We start from the raw sequence: 20,687 nt of genomic DNA on the forward strand, positions 1-20,687 counted from the left end.
TAGCAAGCACTGCAGTAAAGTAATCTCTTTTGGAGGGTAAGCAGACCAGTGGGAAGGCTCACAGATGTGGAAGAAGTCTGGATTTTTATCAAGATCTCTTAAAATTGCTAGCTCAGTCCACTGATGTTAAAACATATTATTCCATATAGATTTCACACTTACAGTTTGATTTCTTAAAAAATACTGATAAGAATCAATTAGCAACCCAAGAGAAGGAACAATGTCTCTGGAGAAGGAAGAAAGTGAAATTCCAAGTGGTCTAAATACAAAAGGACTAAACAAAAGCTTTCATGAGATGCCAGTTAATGGTGCCAGGAAAGACTAATTGCATTCATCAGAGAATCCTAAAGTGGCCGACCTAACTATGAAAAGTTTGAGTTATATTTCATGTGAAGTTCCTAAAGCAGCTGGCAACAAGGAAAGCCATAAAATGACAGAAAATAAATCAATAAGTGATTTACCTGAAAAAAAGGTATGAATGTGAATTCTCAGCTGAGATAAATGCTGCCACAGTGCTTCAAGGTGTCTCTGAAACAGGTGTGAGAAAACACACGCTACTTACAACAGCTGAAAAGGATAGTGGAGAACTAAACCAAATCCTTTCAGAAGCTGTCAGTGGAGATGCCAGACCAGACATAATACAATCAGCAATGAATCCTGAAAGTGATGAAAATGGATCAACGTATACGTTGCCTGAAGATGAGAATTTCACACTTAGACTAAATGATAAAGGATTAGGGAGCCTGCCCCTGCTTGCTTTTGAAACCCCAAATTTAAAACATTTGCTCTTGCACAACAATGACATAAAAACATTGCATTTAAATATAGCTAATCTAACTAATCTGGAAATCCTGTTACTTGAAAGAAATAGACTGGCACTGTCGCCACCAGAAATATCCTTATTTCATAAACTGACAGTACTGAATGTCAGTCACAGAAGGAGTTGTATCTAAATAAATGGTTTTCTTTCTTTATCAGTTAACTAAAATTCCAGAGGAGCTATCTAAACTGGTTTGCCTCAGGGAACTGGACATATCTCAATGCATTAAAGGAAATGCCAGACAGCATAGGGGAGCTGCAGTATGTGGTCTGTTTAATTGCAAATTAAATTATTATGATATTGGCCAGCTCCCCAAATCCATTACATCACTAAGAAATCTACAGCGACTTGACCCGAGTAGTGAGTATCAGGCATTCAATCCATTAGTAAAATGTAAGCATTGAAGTATGCCCCCAAAGCGTGTAAATACATCACAAGATAAGAGGGTGGTGAAGCAAACAACCAAGAAGACAACAGCTTTCCAGTTTTTAATGTATACTGCTGTGATCTGCCATGGCTTCTAACCAAGCTTCCTCTCTTGAACTTAATATTTTTAATGCAGCTGTTGTAGGCGCCCCATCTGTGAAATCTTTTTGAGCGGCATGATTTTCGCAAGTGCGATCATCGGGCAAATAAAGGCCTGACACGCACAAAGCAGGGATGACCACGGCGTGTGCTGGGCAGGGGCCTGTTGGTTACGAGCCTGACCTCTTTCTGCTGCACAGAATGCGTGTGTCTGAGTAACGCTGCTGGTACAGTACAGCCTGTTGTCCAGGGGAGTTACCCGGTGTGGGTTACCATGGGGGGGTTGTCCCGGGGGGATTCTCCGGTGTGGTTTATCCAGGATGGGTTAGCTCACGTGGATTATCACGGGTGGGTCATCCTGTGTGGGTTTCCTGGCATGGGTGGGTCATTCTGGTGTAGGTTCTCCCAGGTGGGTTACCCTCTGTGGGTTATCCCGGGTGGGTTGTCTGGTGCGGGTCAGTTACCCGGTGTGGGTCATCCCAGGTGGATTACCTGGTGTGGGTTATCCCGCATGGGTTATCCCAGGTGAGTCACCTGGTGTGGATTACCTGGTGTGGGTGATCTGGTGTGGGTTATCCCAGGTGGGCTCCCTGGCGTGGGTTATCCAGTGTGGGTTATCCCAGGTGAGTTACCTGGCATGGATTACCTGGGATGGGTTATCTGGTGTGGGTTATCCCAGGTGGGCCCCCTGGTGCAGCTCACCCCCACACGTGTCCCCCTGCATGTGTTTCTCTACATGCGTGTTTCACATCCACGTACCCCAACCCAAGTCCACACCACGAGCTTCTCCCCATGCGTGTTTACCCCACACAAGTTCACACCCATGTTTCTGCCGCGGGAGCCCATACCCACATGTGTTTACCCACGCATGAGTCCGCACCCGTGCCCATTCGGCCCACGCGTGTACATTCACATGCTTTATCCACCGGAGTGGCTCCTGCCTTTGCCAAGTTATCCACACGAGTGTATCCCATCCCAGTTCTATTCCCGTGCATGTTTTGTCCGCGCGTTTATTCCCTAGCGTGCTGCTACCCGAGGGCTGCGGCACCGGGAAGCCGCTGCAGCCTCGCGGGGCTGAGCGGTGCCTCAGAGGAAGGCGGCAGCGGGCAGAGGCCGCCGCACCGGTCAGCGACGGGGCCGCGCCGGCTGCAGCGCTCGGCCCGGTCAAGGCCAGGCGGAGGAGCCTGGCGATCAGGCGCTGTGGGGCAGCCTCGGGCGCTGCCACTCCGGCGGGCAGCCCTCGGGAGCGGCGACGGCCGCGGGGGAGCGCCGCTGCGGGCGAGGCGGGCGCGGCCCCGGCGCCGCTCCCGCTCCCGCTCCCGCTCCCGCTCCCCCTCCGGCGCCGCGCCGGGCGGCGGGGCTGGGGGCCGGGGCCTGCGGCCGCCAACCACGTCCCGGCGCCCCGCCCCGCGCCCCCCGCCTGCCCAATGGCGTCGCTCGCAGCCCGGCAGACGCCGTCACCCCGTGGCGCACGGCCGCTGGTTGGCTGGGGCGGCGGGAATCGTCACATGGGCAGAGATCAGCCTAGCGCGGAGGGGCGGGGCGGCGCGCGGAGGGGGCCGGCGCGCGTGCGGCCGTAGCCCGGCGGCTGGCGCTGAGGAGATGCTGAGCCTGATGGAGGTCGGCGGGTCCCTGCTGGAGCGGGTGGCCCTCGGCAACCCCCTCTCCCTGGCGCTGGCCGCCTCTGCCTTCGCGCTGAGCCTGGGCTGCCTGTTCCAGCTGGGTTACCGGCGCCACGTCGGGTCCGACCAGAGGGTAGGCGCTGGGGGATGCGCGGAGCCTCGGGCCGCCCGCGGCGGGGCCGGGGAGAGGCGATGGGCTGGGGCGGGGAACGCGGAGGCCTCCGCCGCCCTCCTACGGACGGGGTGGTCACCGCAGGGCGACCGCAGGGGAGAGGGAGAGGGCCGGGAGGAGCCGGGCAGCCTCCCTTCAGGGTGCGGACGGACGGACGGAGGAGCAGGGGTGCGCTCGCCTCTGGGCAGCCCTTCCTGGGGAGCGCAGAGAAACGGGCGGTAAAACCCGAGCGTGCGGGAGCAGGCTCTGGCCAGCGAGGAGCGTTCCCAGCAGCTCCCCAGGGAAGGCTTCTGACGGGAATGTTGCACTGCCTTGTCCCTTTGCCCGGCTGGTTGATGCCACATGAAGAAGAGGTGCTTAGGTTTTCCAGAAGCAAAGGCCGTGCCCGGTCCTGTTTCATCAGTGCAGCTTAAAAGAAGGCTCCCACGTATGTAGGAGACTCGTTGCTGAGCTGAGGTTGATGCTTTTGGGGGACTGTTTAACAAATCGTCAACCCTGTTTTGTTTCTGGTTGCCTTCTTTCCAATTGCTGTATCTTTGTGCCTTGCTTTCAGAGGCAGGTTAGCAAGAATCTTAATCGTATTCATTTTATCATAGAATCGTTAAGGTTGGAAAAGACCCTTAAGATCATCAAGTCCAACCGTTAACCTACCACTGCCAAGTCCACCACTAAACTAAATTTTATTTTAACTTCTGCTGCTTTTAAATGTGGCTCACTGTTACTGTATTTAAAAAAATAATCAGTTGTCCAAAGTTGGCCTTTTCACAAAAAAGTTGAAACAAAACATGTCTAAAGCCTCTTCTGTGTTTAGTTTTATGTAAATGGACATGATTTTATTACTCTCTGAAGAAAATTCAGTATTTATTTTTCTTCCTCAGAAATACCCGCCTTATATTTCATCAAGCATCCCTTTCCTTGGACATGCAATTGCATTTGGAAAAAGTCCCATTGAATTTTTGGAAAATGCTTATGACAAGGTATGTTTTCCCACACGACTGGCTGAGCATATGGCAAAATATTTTTGTGTCTCATCTATTAAGTTCTCTATCTGGAGCCTGTTTAAAAGCAGTTCATTTCCATTTACCACCTCAAATATGGAATGGAGCGTGCAGAGTAGGCTCTGTTTTCTTCAGATCTCTTTAGGTACATTGTTGTTAGAGAAATAGTGTTTTCTGAGATCTCTCTTGTGATGCAAATTTAAAAAAAAATATGCCTGTGTATTTGGGTAATGCTTGTAGCTGAATCACAAGTTAATTAAAAAGCTATTTCTATGATGTTATTTCTTGCCTAAATTTGGAACTTTTAATGTCACTCTTTACTAATCTGTGACCAGGCTGGAATGTAGCTGACCACCTCTGTAGGCAATTTGATTAATTGTAAGGCCCTCTGCAATGTTAAAAGGGCTGGTGTATAAAACCTCAGTAGGTTTTACAGTATAACAGCCCAAAAGAAATTGACTAAGGCAGTAGAGCCTTCATTCCAATGAAATAAGATTTATTGATGTGTTTAACATTGTCTAAAACATAAGCTTAAATCTTAGCTTGGTTAGCTTAGAGAAAGCCAAATTTAGTATGTGAAGATCTACTGGAGGGGACCTTTAAACTTTATTTGCTCTTACTTACCTTGCATAACTCCAAATCCAGAATTTTTTGAGTCAGTGTTTGTAAATTACTGGAGGCCGTATGTACTGTGAGGTCCCTGCTAGTTTTTGTAGTGTAATTGATCTTTTATTTACATTTTTTAAACTAAATGGTTTTAAAATGTGCAAGATCATGTGTGTTCATTGTAATGCTAGATATCACTAGTAAGTATATTGAGAACAGAATTTAAATGTGGTTTAAAATATTTATATCTTTATTAAGTCTCTAGACACTTAGGAGAGTAAGTCATTTATGGAAGCCTGTACATAACGAGATATGGATTTAATGATTTGTATTCTTCTTCTTTAAAATAAACTAGGTTTTTTTTTTTCTCTCTTAGTATGGTCCTGTATTCAGTTTCACTATGGTTGGCAAGACATTCACATACTTACTGGGTAGTGATGCTGCTGCTCTACTCTTCAATAGTAAAAATGAGGATCTGAATGCAGAGGATGTATACTCTCAGTTAACTACACCAGTTTTTGGCAAGGGAGTTGCTTATGATGTCCCTAATGCGGTATGTATTTTACATACGAGTAGAAAAGTAGCATAATTTAAATTCTGAGTAAGCAGCCCTGAGCTCTTGGCTCTGTGTGATGGAATTGTCTGTTCATACGCAATTCTGGCAGCAAGGCATGATGCAGTTGGTGAATTGTCTCAGTTGGATAATCAAGACTGAACATGTTTTGGTTGCTTTATTTATGACCTGGCCATTTGTCAGCCTGGATGCTATTTTTTGTTCTAGAAACCATCTAATCCCACCATAGAGGAAAAACTAATAAGTGAGTCTCTTTTTCCTTCCCTTACAGCATGCCACTCACTGCAGTTTACTTACTTACTTACTTACTTTACTTACTTACTTCCATTACAAGCAACTTTAGGTCTTCCCTCTGAGAGAGCTTTAAGAGTGATAATTTTTCATTTATGCCACGCCAAATCTAGATACAGGGGTATTACTTTGACAATTTGCACTACAAGGTTTGTCTTGCTAATACAGAACGATTTTTGTCCATGTTTGCAGAATACAGTCTGAATGGGTCTGGAAGCAGAGTGGCTATGTCATGTGGCATTGTTTCCGAGCTAAGCATTGGCTGCTTTCTTGTTTGTGGATGTTGTCTGTCATGACAAACTCTTAAACTGCAGAATCCGACTTTTCTGTGGACAGGCTTGCTCCACTGGGACTCTATTCAGTGTATGTTGACATCGACAGCCTGTTGCACAGAACAGTCTGGTGGCAGAAACAGCATTGTGATATACTTTATTTCTGGGTTTTCAGTTTTGGCTTAATTTTGTTTGTATAGATGCCGATCATTTGACCGGTAGTAGTTTCTGTGGCCATCAGGACTCTTCTTCCTTAGCATGCCTCTTCATTCTCCCCTGCCAAAGGTACTTGCAGTGATTGTTGCCCTCTTAATTTTGTGGCTTAGGGGCAGTAATCACTAGTCTCTTGCCCTCTACACTGGCAGCGATCCACAAAGTATGTATGTTGTTCCTACTCCATTCTTTTGGAAATCTCATATGCAAGTGACTACCAATGACTTGCCACTTTGTAAGTAAGTAAAGGAGAACTTAGTTGTCTCCTGCTTTGTCAGGAAGTGTTAAATTGTGGATAGACAGTGTCACAAAGTTTGGGGGGAGGATTGTTTGGTCGTTCGGGTGCTGTGTTTTTTTGCACTTGACAGATTTGGGTAGTTCCTCCCATCCCTTTGTGAATGAACCAGCAGGACTGCCGCCTGGATAACAAGTAGGAGATGGTTTCTTGTGTCCTAGGAGACCTCTTCCACAAGTGGGACCATTCTAACAGACTTGTTTCTACCAGTTCCGACAGTCAGAGGTCTTCTTCAAAAAATCAGGGATGGAGTTGGGGATCCCTTTTGGAGCTGCTAGAGTGTAGAGGGTACATGACTCCAATACATCTTTCATGTTAGTCGCTGGTATATACTAGTTTCAGAAAAGTGTGCATGAATCAGACATAGGCTGCTAAGCTGGCCAGATTTTCACTGTGTTGTGGTTGTTCTTTGGATTCTGACTGTTGTGGCATGTCTGCTTGAAAATGAAAGGTGCTGGTTTGTCTCTTAATTCTGTGAAAGTTCATGCACTTGTTGTTACAGCTGTTTTGACTTCTGCTTTCACACTCTACAGTTCATGGATGGATTTGAATGTCTGTCTTCATTCAAGAGTTAGTTCTTCAATGGGATTTCATCTCATCCTTCAGGAGTTTTATAGAACTTTCTGTAAGCTCCTTGGAAATGAGCATTTCTTACAACTATGTTCTTCAGGCATATAGGGATGATTAAGGCCTACCTCACTGGTCTACCATATACTGCTTTTTTCTGAAATAAAGTATTTTTCTAGAGTTACCCTAGTTTTTTCCCTAGAATGTGTTTGAGTTCTTCTTTAGTCAAGAGATAAATCTTCTCATACGACTCAGTAAGCCTTGGGTGTCTGTGGATAAGTCTACTTCATTCATACCTTTGATAATAGGAGGATTTCTTCCTTTTTATCTCTGCAGGTTCAGGTTCCTCAGAAAATCACCTGGGCTACTTTTTTCCACAGCTAGGAGATGCAGGGACTTTGCTATTGGCGTACCCTGATTATCTCCAGTTGTGTGTTTCCCTGTATGAAGCTAGTGAGGTAGCATGTCCGGTTGTGGCCATAATGCATTCAGCTACAGTGAGCTGTTTTTTTGCATAGTGCTGCCACCGTGATTTCATTTCAGACATTGAATCACAGAATGCTTTGGGATGGAAGGGACCTTTAAAGGTTCTCTAGTCCAACCCCCCTGCAATGGGCAGGGACATCTTCAACTAGATCAGGTTGCTCAGAGCCCCATCCAGCCTGGCCTTGAATGTTTCCAGGGATGGAGCATCTACCACCTCTCAGGGCAACCTGTTCCAGTGTTTCACCACCCTCACTGTAAAAAATTTCTTCCTTACATCTGGTCTAAATCTACCCTCTTTTAGTTTAAAACTGTTACCCCTTGTCCTATTGCAACAGGCCCTGCTAAAAAGGCCGTCCCCATCTTTCTTATAAGCCCTCTGTAAGTATTGAAAGGCTGCAATAAGGTCTCCCTGCAGCCTTCTCTTCTCCAGGCTGAACAACCCCAACTGTCTCAGCCTTTCTTCATAGCAGAGGTGTTCCAGCCCTCTGACCATTTTTGTGGCCCTCCTCTGGACTCACTCCAACAGAACCATGTCCTTCCTGTGCTGAGGACCCCAGAGCTGGAGGCAGTGCTCCAGGTGGGGTCTCACCAGAGCAGAGTAGAGGGGCAGAATCACTTCCTTCGACCTGCTGGCCACGCTTCTTTTGATGCAGCCCAGGATACAGTTGGCTTTCTGGGCTGTGAGAGCACATTGCTGGCTCATGTCCAGCTTTTCATCCACCAGTACCCCCAAGTCCTTCTTGGCAGGGCTGCTCTCAATCCCTTCATCTGTGGGTTGCTCTGATCCAGGTGCAGGACCTTGCACTTGGCCTTGTTGATCCTCATGAGGTTCACATGGGCCCACTTTCTGAGCTTGTCCAGGTCCCTCTGGATGACATCCCGTCCCTCAGGCATGTCAGCTTGTGCCACTCACCTTGGTGTCATCTGCAAACTTGCTGAGGGTGCACTCGATCCCACAGTCTATGTCACTGATGAAGATGTTAAACAGTACTGGTCCCAATACATACCCTTGAGGGACACCACTTGTCACTGATCTCCATCTGGACATTGAGTTGTTGACCACTACCCTTTGGATGTGATCATCCAACCAATTCCTCATCCACCCAACAGTCCACCCATCAAATCCATCCCTCTCCAGTTTAGAGAGAAGGATGTTGTGGGGGACCGTGTCAAAGGCCTTACAGAAATTCAGATAGATAGCATCCATACCATCTACTGGGAAGGCGTTTAGAGAGCTGTTCAGACTTTCATTGATGTTCTACCATTGATGAATCATCCAGAACTTTCTTTTGAGCCCCTCTTCTCTCTTCTCTCTATAGTGCAGATGCCATAATTCATAATTAGGGCTTAAAATTCATTGAATAATTTTCTGAGTAGATGTCCTGTCAATCCATTAAACGATTCTCATCTAATAATGGGCTTTTTACCAAGAGGTTTGTTAGCTATGAGTCTATACAAAGAAAAAGAGGAAGAGGTGAAAAGGATGTGAAGCTCACTTTTCCTAGGAAGCAATTTGCTTCCTGCTTCTCTGACTTCCTGGGCAGTGAGGTCAGAGGGCCTTGTAAAAGAAAGGTGCATCTCTAGACCAGAGGTAAGGTATTACTGCATGAGAGAAGACAGACGCTCTGGGGGAGAGAAAGCAAGGAGGCCACATAACAAGGAGCACGGACTGAATCCAGACTTTGCAAGGACAGGTCTGTGATTATGTATCTGAAGTGCATTCCATATTTCAGTCTTGAAATGCTTCTTGTATCTTCAGGGATAAAGTTTAATGAAGATACTAAAATTATTTTTTGTTTTGGTACTGCAAAAGAGAGAATTGGAGCTCCCGTGAGCTAGTATTTTACTTGCATATTACTAAACTTTCACTTGAAAAACAAAGAAGGTGAAAAATGGGATATTACCTATTATTTAGAGTATCTGTTGTACCCTGCAGTCCTAATCATAATCTCCTTTTACTTCTGTGTGTTCTTATAGTACAAATGATAATAAGTTATTAATTATATTAATATGATGATCCTTTTACTGATTGCTTTTTCTGTCTTGGTTCCTCTAGGTATTTTTGGAACAGAAGAAGATGCTCAAAACTGGGCTAAATATCGCCCAGTTTAAGCAGCATGTATCTGTCATTGAAGAAGAAACAAAGGAGTATTTCAAAGCATGGGGAGAGAGTGGAGAAAAAAGTAAGCAAGATCAGATGCATTTTTCCTCCCAATTTTCTGGGAAGGAATTAAGGCCAATGCAGTATGTTTTTGTAAATGATTTACTGCAATATTAAAGAAATGAAAAATGACACAGGTAAAACTGTACTGACCAGCAGAAGAAATGTGCAAAATGCAGATTTTGTTTAATCAAATTTAAGGCTATTGGAGAATAAAGCTGCTCAGAAAATCATTGAAAGGAGCGAAGGACTATCTTACTTTTGCTTTCTTAGTCAGCTCAGAGCGAGTGCACCTGTTGCCTGGCTGAATCGTGCTCGTTTTGCATGATATGAGTCAACTCAGCGTAACCACTTCTTAGTCCGTAGGAAAAGATGCTGCTCTGCCTTGCCAGAGCCAATGTCAGAGATCTTAGCTCAGGGATCTTCTACACTGAAAAACTACATCCTTGAAGCTGATATGGTTAGGTTAGTGAGCTAGGTGGAATTCTTCTTTTATTTCCCACCTGTCTTTCCTAGCTAGCCTGCTGGAGATAGCCCATCACCATTGCTGCAAGACCACAGTGGCATAACCGTGTCAGAAATATTATTTATTTAAACATCTATATTTATATTTAAATATATACTTCTATATTTTAATATATTATTTATTTTGTAAGTATATAATATATAATATAGTTAATAATATGATAATATGTCATTTTATATTTAAATGTATAAATATTATTATATAAAAATAATTCAGAGAGCAGCAAAACTAACTGGTTTCCCATGGATTTGGATTTCAAGGGTTTTTTGCGTGACTTCTTTTATATTTATTAAGGATTGAGCTTGTGCAGCATCGCTTACTTTGGGAGGATTACTAGCTCTCCTAGAAAAATTTCTAGAGAGAAATACCTTAGAAAAAAGTTGTTGAAATCAGCAATGTAATTAAAAAGTTGTTTGAAGAGAGACACACAGAAATTTAAAATTTGATGCTTCATTCTCCTAGAAAAACAATCTAAACCTATTTAAAATTATTAATCTGTGTCCAGTTACTTATTTTTCTCTTCTACAAAATAAAAATAAAGAATAACCTGTAAAACATAACATCTCGCCTGAAATGCATCTTCAGTAACATTTTTCAAATCTTCCCACAGACCTGTTTGAAGCCCTTTCAGAACTTATCATCTTGACAGCAAGCCATTGCTTACATGGGAAAGAAATCAGAAGCTTACTGAATGAGAAGGTGGCTCAGCTGTATGCCGACTTGGATGGGGGTTTTACTCATGCTGCCTGGCTTCTGCCAGGTTGGCTACCTTTGCCGAGCTTCAGGTACCAGAAATAACAGATGAAGCAACTTAAGCATTTTATCTAAATGTCTTTGTTGTTTGGATTCCCTCGTCCCCCGTTTCTTGTTCATAAGCTATTCCAGACGTCCCAGTAAATCCTCGTAAGCATTTTACGTGTTACTTTATACAAAGTTGCTAATAGAAGTGTTTTGAATCACAGACGTCGAGATCGAGCACACAAAGAAATAAAGAATATTTTCTACAAGGTTATCCAGAAACGTCGAAAGTCTGGGGAGAAGGAAGATGACATGCTCCAAACTCTACTTGATGCTTCATACAAGTAAGCAAAGGGTTTGAAGACTTGTCATTTATAGATATTTTACTTTAGCTTTGAGCTCTTCAGTTAGAACTAGCTACCAAAAATAAGAAACGTTCCCTCATGTTCTGAATTGGTTTTGTTGCCAGCAATTGGTCCTAGCTGTATTCTTAAAACCAGCTTACAAACTTTACTTGTAAATGGTTATTTAGATTTCTGAGACTTCCATCAGTGGTCACGAGGTTGCTTCCATTCTCTTTGCTGGCTGTTCAGTAATGATTTTCTTTAAGGCTCCTAGACAGTCTCTCTTCTCCCTACCCCTAGATCTTTCGCTGCTCCATTTAGAGTAGGCAACAAAAGAGAAGAAGGAGAAGGAAGTACGTTAGAATAATTTGTAAATACTACTGTAAATGAAGCTCTAACGTAACACCCTTCAATGCAGGGATGGCCGTCCGCTGACAGATGAGGAAATCGGTGGAATGCTCATCGGGTTGCTCCTGGCAGGGCAGCACACGTCCTCCACCACCAGTGCCTGGCTTGGCTTCTTCATAGCCAGAGACAAATCAATACAGGAACAGTGCTACGCAGAACAAAAAGCAGTTTGTGGGGATGACTTGCCACCGTTAACTTATGATCAGGTTTGTGTGTTACATTATTCCTGCTGTGTATTTTTATACTTTTAGATGCTTACTTACAAAAAAACCAGACCCCCCCAAAAAATGCAACAAAAAATGCAAAATATAGTCATATGCTTTGTGTTAGAATAGTATCTGTCACAGTCACTCTGGGATAACACTGTTTGCCAATATATCTCCTCCATCTCCTCTCCAAGTAAATTTTCAGCTTGCTACTGGTTTTTTAATCAGTGTTGATTAAGGAAATTACAGTTCTTACAATTTCTATTTAAGAAATGTTAGTTCTGCAGCAGAGGAGGATCCTCATATTCTCATTGAGGAAGGGGATGCAGTGTGACCTTGTTCTTTAATTAGGCATCAGAAAACACTTGTGAGACAGGTTAGTAAGAAACTAGTTGTAATTGCACTGGTCAGAGATTTTTTCCTTCTTAATTGAATCAAATGAAAAAGAAATTATCAGGGTGGCTAGTGAAGTACATGTAAATATGAGCTGCTGACTCGGATTTTTTTTTTTTAAATTTGTTTTTAAATGGTATAAAATACCATCTTGTTTGTGTTGAATAAACTTGGCTATATTTCGATATATCATTTTCTCTATATCTTCAGCTCAAGGATCTCAGTTTGCTGGATCGCTGTCTAAAAGAAACTCTTAGGCTTAGACCTCCTATAATGACCATAATGAGAATGGCCAGAACTCCCCAGGTGAGTACACTGGTTGGAGCTAAGGTCACTTCAGTAGAACAGGGCCGGAAAAGGCCGGGTGGGGGGGTTGTCCTGGTTGGCAGAAGGAAAAACATGAGTGAGCCACGTTGGCTGGCAGGGATGAAAGCTGATGGTGCCCTGGGTTACATCAGTGGGAGTGTAGCCAGTGATGATCGAGGAAAGCAATTAATGCCTTGAACTTGATAGTTGTTACCTTCGTCTGGAATTATGTGTGTCCAGTTTTGGACCCCTGCGGCCCCCAGCAATTAAGATGTTGGTGCAGTGAAGCAAGCAGAGAGCCACCAGGATGGTATGGGGTTGCAGCACTTGTCCTGTGAGGAGGGTCTGAGGGAACAGGGTTTGTTGAACCTGGAGAAGGGAAGGCTCTGAGAGGACCTAGTAACAGCCACTTGCAGTCTTATTCAGCAAAACTGACCCTTTCTTTTAGCTATGAGCCTCATTTGAGTTTAGTTTGGTGCTACCATTTAAAGATTTGTTTGTTTGTTTGTTTGCCAGGTATTTTTAATAGCTCTCTTGGAAAAATTTGGCTTGCACTTAATACAAGCTAGGTAAATCTGAAAGAAAGCTTGCTGTTTGTACAAATAAGATAGAAAGTCAAATAATTTTTTAAAGGACTGTCCCTCCCATGACAAATGCTTTCAACAAATTTTAAGTTCATTCATTTTTTAAAAACTCCTTCTGTAGAATTGCCAGCCTTGTTAAAGAAGCTGAAAGGTTCCTGCAACTACTGGAACATTGTGCCCTGTACAGTTAAAACAATAAAGTATTAGGCTGCATTGATTTTAAATGAGCTTAGCCAAAATCTCTTTTGACGTATAAGCCTCATGATAATAGCACTTCAGGTAACACTTTTTAAAAAGAAAAATGGAGAAATTTTGTGATGTGTGGGGTCTCGTCTCTTGTCTTGTAGACTGTTGCTGGATATAATATTCCCCCCGGCCATCAGGTCTGTGTATCTCCCACCGTTAACCACAGACTCAGGGACTCCTGGAAGGATGCTCTAGACTTCAAGCCTGACCGGTATCTCCAAGATAACCCAGCAGCTGGAGAGAAATTTGCGTATGTTCCATTTGGCGCTGGTGAGTAAGAAAAGGCAGCGCCCTCTGAGTGATGTGTACTGAAGTGGCTCGTACTGCTCGTCTTGTACAGCACCTCCCACCCCGTAGCATCAGAGAATCTATGTTTTTATTGCTATTGCTGCCTGCAAGTTTTCTTACTGTGAAAGTGCTGTTAAAAGAATGAAGTTGATAGCTTTGCATTAGTAATAGCTGTATACATCACTCAGAGTAGCAATCAAAACAAATCTTTAGGTTAGCGTGTGTGATATTTGACTCAAGTCTTTTTGAGTCAAGGTAAAAATCTGGTAGTACAAAGTCAGTTTAAAGCAGAGCAAAAATCTGGAGAGAGTCACAACTGCCAAAACAGTTTGTAAATATCACCACAGCAGGGTCAGAGTTGATACCTTTGCTGTGTTGCAAATGCTTCTTTAGGGATGCATAAATTAATGCTTTCCGGTGAGGACAGAGCACCACAATCTCATTCAAATTACTCAGTCTGTTTTATGCAGCGACAGCTTATATAAACAAGACTTCGATGGAGGTACATAATGGTGTATGTGCAGCATCAGAGACTCGCGTTTAGAAAGGAAAGCAGCAATTACTGTCCGTGTAAAATTTTTAAACTTAGCTTGTTGTCAAAGGTGATTGGATAACTAAGAATTCTAACTGCTTTTTATGGCTTTCCTTCTAGGCCGTCATCGCTGCATTGGAGAAAACTTTGCTTATGTTCAGATTAAGACTATTTGGTCTACTTTGCTTCGTTTGTATGAATTTGATCTCGTCAATGACTATTTTCCAACTATAAATTATACAACAATGATACACACCCCTAATAACCCCATTATCAGATATAAGAGGAGGTCACTGTAAATTCTGGAGCTAAAACCTTACTTAAGTTGTGTAAACTAACAGACTTTGGAGTAAAATCGTGACAAAATGAGTGGCAAATGGAAACTGTTGCATCTACTGTTAGGAAAGCAACCATAATCTACCAAATGCGAAGTCTCTGCATCTGTTGTGTTTGCCCACACCATGTAATGCTGCTGTGTATAATTGCTTGTTCTACAAATTTCTCATTGCATTTTTAAAGAAAAAGTGTTTTTTCTATTGGTGTAACACTTCTAAGGTGCATGCCAGCTCTTTAAGGTGAAGAAATAGGTCGTTTCTATAAATGGATCTCTTTGCTTTTGAAAAATAATTGAGGATTACTTTTCCCCAGATCACAAGGGGTAAGACTGCGTACCTTACTCCTGTATCCAATTACAGTAAATCCGTCGGGAACAGGCACTGATGGGGGGATCTACGTGGTGGTGCCCTGCCTTTGGTATTTGTGATTCTGTTCCAAGCGAACTAGGTGTGGTCTTGGCCGATTCTTGGAGGTGCCCATGTACTTATTTAAAAAAATGTTACTGTACAGGTGAGTAGTAGGTAGACGACAACATGTTCACAGAGAAGTCTTTTTCTGAGAATAAATGATTTAAATGTCTAACTTGAAGCTGTTGTAAAATGCTTAGGTTCAGAAAGCAACAAATAATTTTCTAAAAAAAATTTCTGAAAGTAGCGATCTCTGGCAGCTTGATGTAAGTGTGAAAGTAACAACATGATGATACAAACAACATTAATTTTGTAAATAACATTTGTGTATAAAATGGTCGCAAATTAAGTGAAATAGCTGAGTGTTGTCCCCCTTTGTACTGACTCATGCAGGATTGTTAATGGTGTTTGGTTCAAGAATGGTGATGATAAAATGGTAATGAGCTCTGGCTCACAGGAACTTTCAATTAAATTTATAAACAAACCAACCTCTTGTGGAAGTTCTCTGTGCTCAACCCCGTCAATTCTGAAAAGATTTTCTAAGTAAATATGTAATAAACTCTTTTCTTGTAAGTATGAAGTCGGTCATGCAAAGAGCTCCCCCCCTTCATCAGTGCTCGCTGTAGCAAGGGCTTTGCGCCACCTTTCCCGTCTTAAACTCAGGTCTAACTGTCATAAAACCTTGTGTTTGTATCAGTCACAGCAACTGAGGGAGTGCAGCATCTTCCCCTCCAGCCTCTTCAGAAAGCAAGCTTGTGCCTGTCCTCTCTTCTCGCTAGTAGCAGCATTTTGGAGTCTGTAAAAGTAAAGCAGCAGCACCAGGAGTAGGAGGAGCGCAGGTAGGAACAACCTTTTCAGTGTGAAAAAGGGAGTGGTTCGTGAACACAGTTAAAAGCATGAAGTCATCTTTATTTCAGTACTTTGACAAAATACCCATAAAATTCAAAACTTCTACCATTACAAAAATAGGTCTCTACAAGTGATATTCTGTCTGCACTGCCAGTAGCAAATATTACGAGTCATGTAACTTCAGTAGCCTTGCCAGAAAAAGTGCAAGTAAACTTTGCTGAACGTAGCTCAATTTCATTAATACACAAGTTTCATTTTTGCACCCTTGATAAATACACACTTCATAAGTTAATCATTTAAATTAGCATTCCACAAATATACATGAAATTTAATGGTAGGGGTTGGTTTTGTTTTTGTTTTTCCCCATGAACACAAAGTGCCTATATACATAAATCCCAGTCTGCGTGGGTCTGCCAGGGTGGACCTGTATACAGTTGTATAGCTGTGTTCATATTGGTCCCACAATATACACAGTGTACAAAAGCACAGAAAGAGCACAGATGTACGGGAGGCGATCCGCTAACGTCACTGCCAGTGATGGAGATGCTGAAGGGGTGTTATTATCTTCTCATACCCGCGTGCAGCTGAGTGTATGAAGTCGAACCTGTAAGATGGAGGAAGATTTTCATCGAGGTTACTTGGAATAAGTAGATGAGAATTCGCCAACGCCAGGTTACTCAGCTGAATAAGCGGGAAAGATTTTACACGGGAAATCTTTTAAGGACAAAACTTCCTCAAACAATGGATTTTATGCTGAAGTAAGACTTTAACACTAACTGCAAAAATCATCCCCACATCAAGTTTGATAAATTGAGTCCCGTTGATCTGACAATTTGCTTGATGTCTTCCTTTTACAGCACAAAAATAGCCACCATCTATGGGACAAAAAGGCCGTAACTTCTGTAATCAAAGCGGTAGGAGAAGAAATTCCCCTTGTACTCCCACATCCCAATCTTTTGGGTACATTTTTCTCCATCTAGCTTAAAATCTTATTAAGATGCCAGCTGAATCCTCACTGCACATTTATGAGATCGGGGAAAGTTAAAGTGTTAGCAATAAACTCAAAATCTGTAATTAAAGCACACTTGTATGTGTCCCTGCAAGGAATTTTACAATTTTCTTTTTAATGAGCTTTTTGCTACAGCTCAGAATAGTCTCTTGTTCAAGGCTGAAAATGCCTGAAATCAGAAGTTTGTTACTTATCTCGGGGAACCAGCACGCGCTTTCTAAGGTGGAACCGTGCCTTGTGCTGCCACGGGGAGGACGGCCGAGCCCTTACCTGACTGCACGCTGCCAAGTCGCCTTTGTAGCGCCTCCAGCCGATGGATGTAATCTGTTAAAGCTCTTTCAGGATCGTAGTTCTGCAGTTGAGAACAGGCGAAAGAGACTGGATTTACATCAGCATGCATACCGTGGAACCTAGGGGCAGGAGAAGGCAGATGTTTTTAAAAAGCAAAATTTCAAATAAAACAAATCAGCAGACAGAGCAAAATACTGGAAGCAGGGATACCTTACTGACTGCATGTCCCTTAGCCTAGCCGGGTGGTAGCCGGCACAGCATACCCACTGAACCTCCCTGCCGTTTGCTGCCCAAGCCATCGCACTGCCTCCCCCACAGAAACCACTCTTCCCAGTTGCCTTTTCTTTCTGTTGCACGTGATTTGTTGCTGCATTTCTTTGGGACAATGACTGACCAGCAAATTCCTACTGAGACTGCAGCAGAAGCCGTGGTAGACTCAAGTTTGCTTTTCTATTAAGAAGCTTGTGTGAACAAGGACACAGCCATCTACAGGATGCTGTCTCTCTTCGTTACTCTCTATAAGTAAAAGTCAAAAGTGGCTAAAATAGATTAAACACTTTTTCCATGTAAACTATTATGGTTGCCACATAGTAAGATTACAAATGTTGAGGTGACTTACATAAAAATAAAGATCTAAAATGGCAGGAATCTGATCTTCAGTAAAGCTCAGAGCTCACAAGTCCGTATGAAGTCATCAAAGGCTGATGGCACTCCTAAAAACCTTGCCTTTGGTGAAAAATACCTGGTTTTGCTGGCATCTGATTCAGCGATACCTCCGGGATCCCAGCTCAGCACGGCCATCCAAAAGGGTTCAGTCACGAAGGAGCAGCAGAGCTGCCAAGCAGCTTCCACCCACGCGCCGGCCGCGCGGCCGCACCAATCCCTTCCAGCCCGCGGTAAGCGGGGGACCCTCCCCAGCCACCGCCAGCGGCCCCGCTTTTCCCGCCTTCCCCTTCCTGCGGCCCAGGGCAGCCGAGGCCGCCCCTCCCCACCGCACCCTGCTGCCAAGCAGAAGGGCGGACGGGCTGCAGAGGTCTGCGTAGGCACAGAGCCTAGGCTCTACAGAGGCCGGTAACCGTAGCTCCACCCCGGCACCTACTACCAGTTGCAAGAACAGGACATAAACCAGCCAGCAGAAGTCTGCAAGCTTTGGCCTTGATCAGGCGATGAGTAAACGCGCGCTGAAGGCACGAGATCTAATTTGCTATGTATCCTTACAAAAGAAGTAAAAAAATCTTACGGCATCAAAGATTACAAACCTGTATGCACTGATGCATTCATTTAGCTAAACAGTGTTCTGACAGAGAATAATGATCTAAAATGAAACGTACTTATGTTGAAAGTTTACAGGAGATCTAGGAGACTCCATGCCTGACCTGGATCTATAGGAATGCCTTTGCTCTCCGTAAAGATCCATGCCACCAGAGAGTGAATCGGGCCGTAATTCATTACCTAGAAATACAAAAAACAATGTCTTGAAAACAAAAACCTTTTGCACTTTACTGGGAATCTCAAATGGGAGTTTTCTGTTTGCATATCACAAAAACGGTGTTCAGCAAACGTAGACCACTTTCAGACTGCTTCAGAGAAAACCTGAGGCAAAATCCTGGCCTCACTGATGTCAATGAGAAAACTCTCACAGACTGAGCAAGACAGGGTTTTAAGTGCAGACCGAGATAGCCAGGGATTAATAAAAAAAAGCTTCTGATTCTCCTTAGGTTCCTACCAAAAAGCAAACAGAAAACCAGATTTCCCAGACTTTAAGCTCTAACAAAAGAATGACAGGCTTTTGCTCTGAGGAAAAGACCGGGGAGGGCTGGTCAAAAGGCTCTGCTGCCACTGCGGGGTCCTATAGTTGCTGCGATTCCTGTCCATCCCTGTCCCCTCCCACAGCTGGGGGTGCAGATCTCTTAAGAGAAACCCAATGACGCAGCTAAAACTGTTTTTACAAACACACTCCATAGGGAAAGTTGTCATATTTTTTTTTAAATCCCACCCACAATGGAGCAAAACAAGACTGAAGAGAAAGCAAATAGATTAGTGCCTGTGCTGAGCATGGAAACTCTCAGAAACCTGAGAAATAGGTTAATCCAAGCAATTATAGCAAAAGGAAGGGGGAACAGCACCCCATTCATTCCACATGAGGAAAATAAAAATTAAAAAACATTCCCATTCAGCAGTGGTGTGCCTTGTGAATCCCATTTTTTCAGTCATTACTGGACTACGATTTACCTGCGTTCTGGCTAAAGACATCCCTATTGATACTTAGTATACCAGAACCCGTAACTCTGTGCCATCGACGAACCAGGAACTTCATTCTGCATTTCAAATAAAAAACAAAACAAAAAACTTCAGGATAAATGAAATACTCTGCTAAAAATAATCTGCTTGTTGTATTCTAGAAGGCGTAAGAATTTCTTGAACACCAAGCAAAATTAATGGATGGCCGTCTAAATCCTGAAGATCAAGTAGAGAACATCCTTATACACATCCCTAAGAAAAACATCTTTTGTCCAAATCGGCTCTCAGCTCCACCTCTGCAATTGCAGTGATTCCAGAGGTGCTGCGTAAGTCCAAGTGGACAGCAAACGGCTCAAGCACCTAAGCAACAGGGCAGCAGCATTTAAAAATCACACTAAATAGACTTTTTGCCCTGTCACATCCCCAGAATTGTACCTGCAGAGCGCTATGAGTAAAAGCCTGACTTACAGCAGGTATATGAATAGTTCCTTGAATTTATACTGCACACGAGGCTCAGATCAATAGCAAGCAGAAGCGTTTGGGGATTCAAACCTTTGCAAAGGTTTGCTAGCAACATGGCAGTACCGTGCAGTAATAACTTTCACTTTTCTTCCTCATCTATTCCTATTCATCCTCAGTCTGAGACCTAGTCTTGTGAATTCAAAGGACTACCCAGATGAATAAAGTTAGTTTATAAATCTGTATTATACTTACATGTAAGAATTTAACCTCTAAAGGTAATTGTTGCAGAAAATACCTTTGTAAATAAGTGCATGCCCTAGAATTGCTAGTAATTTTTTTTCTAATATCATGACTTTATCCAATACACTCCATCTTTGATTGATTATCAAATGCAGAGCCATTTTCAACTACAGTCAGACTGCTTATTCCTATTACAGATTTCACCTATGCTCTGCTCAACTTGTCACCCTACACAGTATCTACTATATTCATGACTACCAAAAATGTAAAATTTAAACAGGATGGAACATGAGAAGTTCTAGATTCCACTAGAGAGCTAGAAAAGTCTATATTAGACTGCACAGTCATATCTGTTCGAAACCTAACTTCCTCCAGTTTACCTTGAAATTGCAATGGACACTCTGACTGCAGACCGAAATCTTGTAAAACCCTTTGAACGATGCGTGATGATTTCAAGGTCTGTGTAGGAAGGCTGTCCACCCATTCGTGCAATGAGGGCCAGCGTGGCTTCTTCACACTCCTGGAATCCGCCTAGTAATAGCAGCAAATATTTTTTCTGATATATGAGAGCTTTCCGAAAACTCTCTGCTCGTAGGTATTTGCCATAAATTCTCTACAACAAGAAAAAAACCAAAAGGCCCCATAAGCTCCAAGAATTATTACAGGTCTAAGACCTTTG

At 43.3% G+C, this 20,687-nt stretch overlaps 2 protein-coding genes across 13 annotated transcripts in view; one reads left to right on the forward strand and one right to left on the reverse strand.

Moving 5' to 3' along the window:
- The first annotated feature begins 2,886 nt into the window (after positions 1-2,886).
- CYP51A1 (cytochrome P450 family 51 subfamily A member 1) lies at positions 2,887-15,404 on the forward strand. Its single transcript, XM_009466613.2, has 10 exons — positions 2,887-3,100; positions 4,018-4,116; positions 5,120-5,296; positions 9,498-9,624; positions 10,739-10,913; positions 11,091-11,210; positions 11,629-11,824; positions 12,428-12,523; positions 13,455-13,623; positions 14,294-15,404. The coding sequence occupies exons 1-10, from the start codon at positions 2,948-2,950 to the stop codon at positions 14,470-14,472; spliced, it is 1,491 nt and encodes a 496-aa protein (XP_009464888.2). The 5' UTR covers positions 2,887-2,947; the 3' UTR covers positions 14,473-15,404.
- Positions 15,405-15,804: 400 nt separating this feature from the next.
- AKAP9 (A-kinase anchoring protein 9) overlaps positions 15,805-20,687 on the reverse strand; it is a 119,632-nt gene continuing 114,749 nt past the window's right edge. For 8 of the 12 annotated variants that reach the window (XM_087775190.1, XM_087775163.1, XM_087775168.1 and 5 more), the window contains 5 exons: positions 20,389-20,621; positions 19,298-19,383; positions 18,397-18,517; positions 17,045-17,184; positions 15,805-16,369 (listed from right to left, as the gene is read on the reverse strand). In XM_087775190.1, the coding sequence (XP_087631316.1) occupies positions 16,326-16,369; positions 17,045-17,184; positions 18,397-18,517; positions 19,298-19,383; positions 20,389-20,621 (624 nt within the window). In that variant the 3' untranslated portion in view covers positions 15,805-16,325. Of the gene's footprint in view, positions 16,370-17,044; positions 17,185-18,375; positions 19,384-20,388; positions 20,622-20,687 lie in introns of those variants that run through there. The other 4 variants (XM_087775176.1, XM_087775152.1, XR_015708309.1 and 1 more) reach the window with 3 other exon arrangements.

This window comes from Nipponia nippon, unplaced genomic scaffold (genome assembly GCF_047370975.1).
Source record: "Nipponia nippon isolate SJK-2023a ecotype South Korea unplaced genomic scaffold, ASM4737097v1 scaffold_1, whole genome shotgun sequence".
In the NCBI taxonomy this organism is placed as follows: Eukaryota; Metazoa; Chordata; class Aves; order Pelecaniformes; family Threskiornithidae; genus Nipponia; species Nipponia nippon.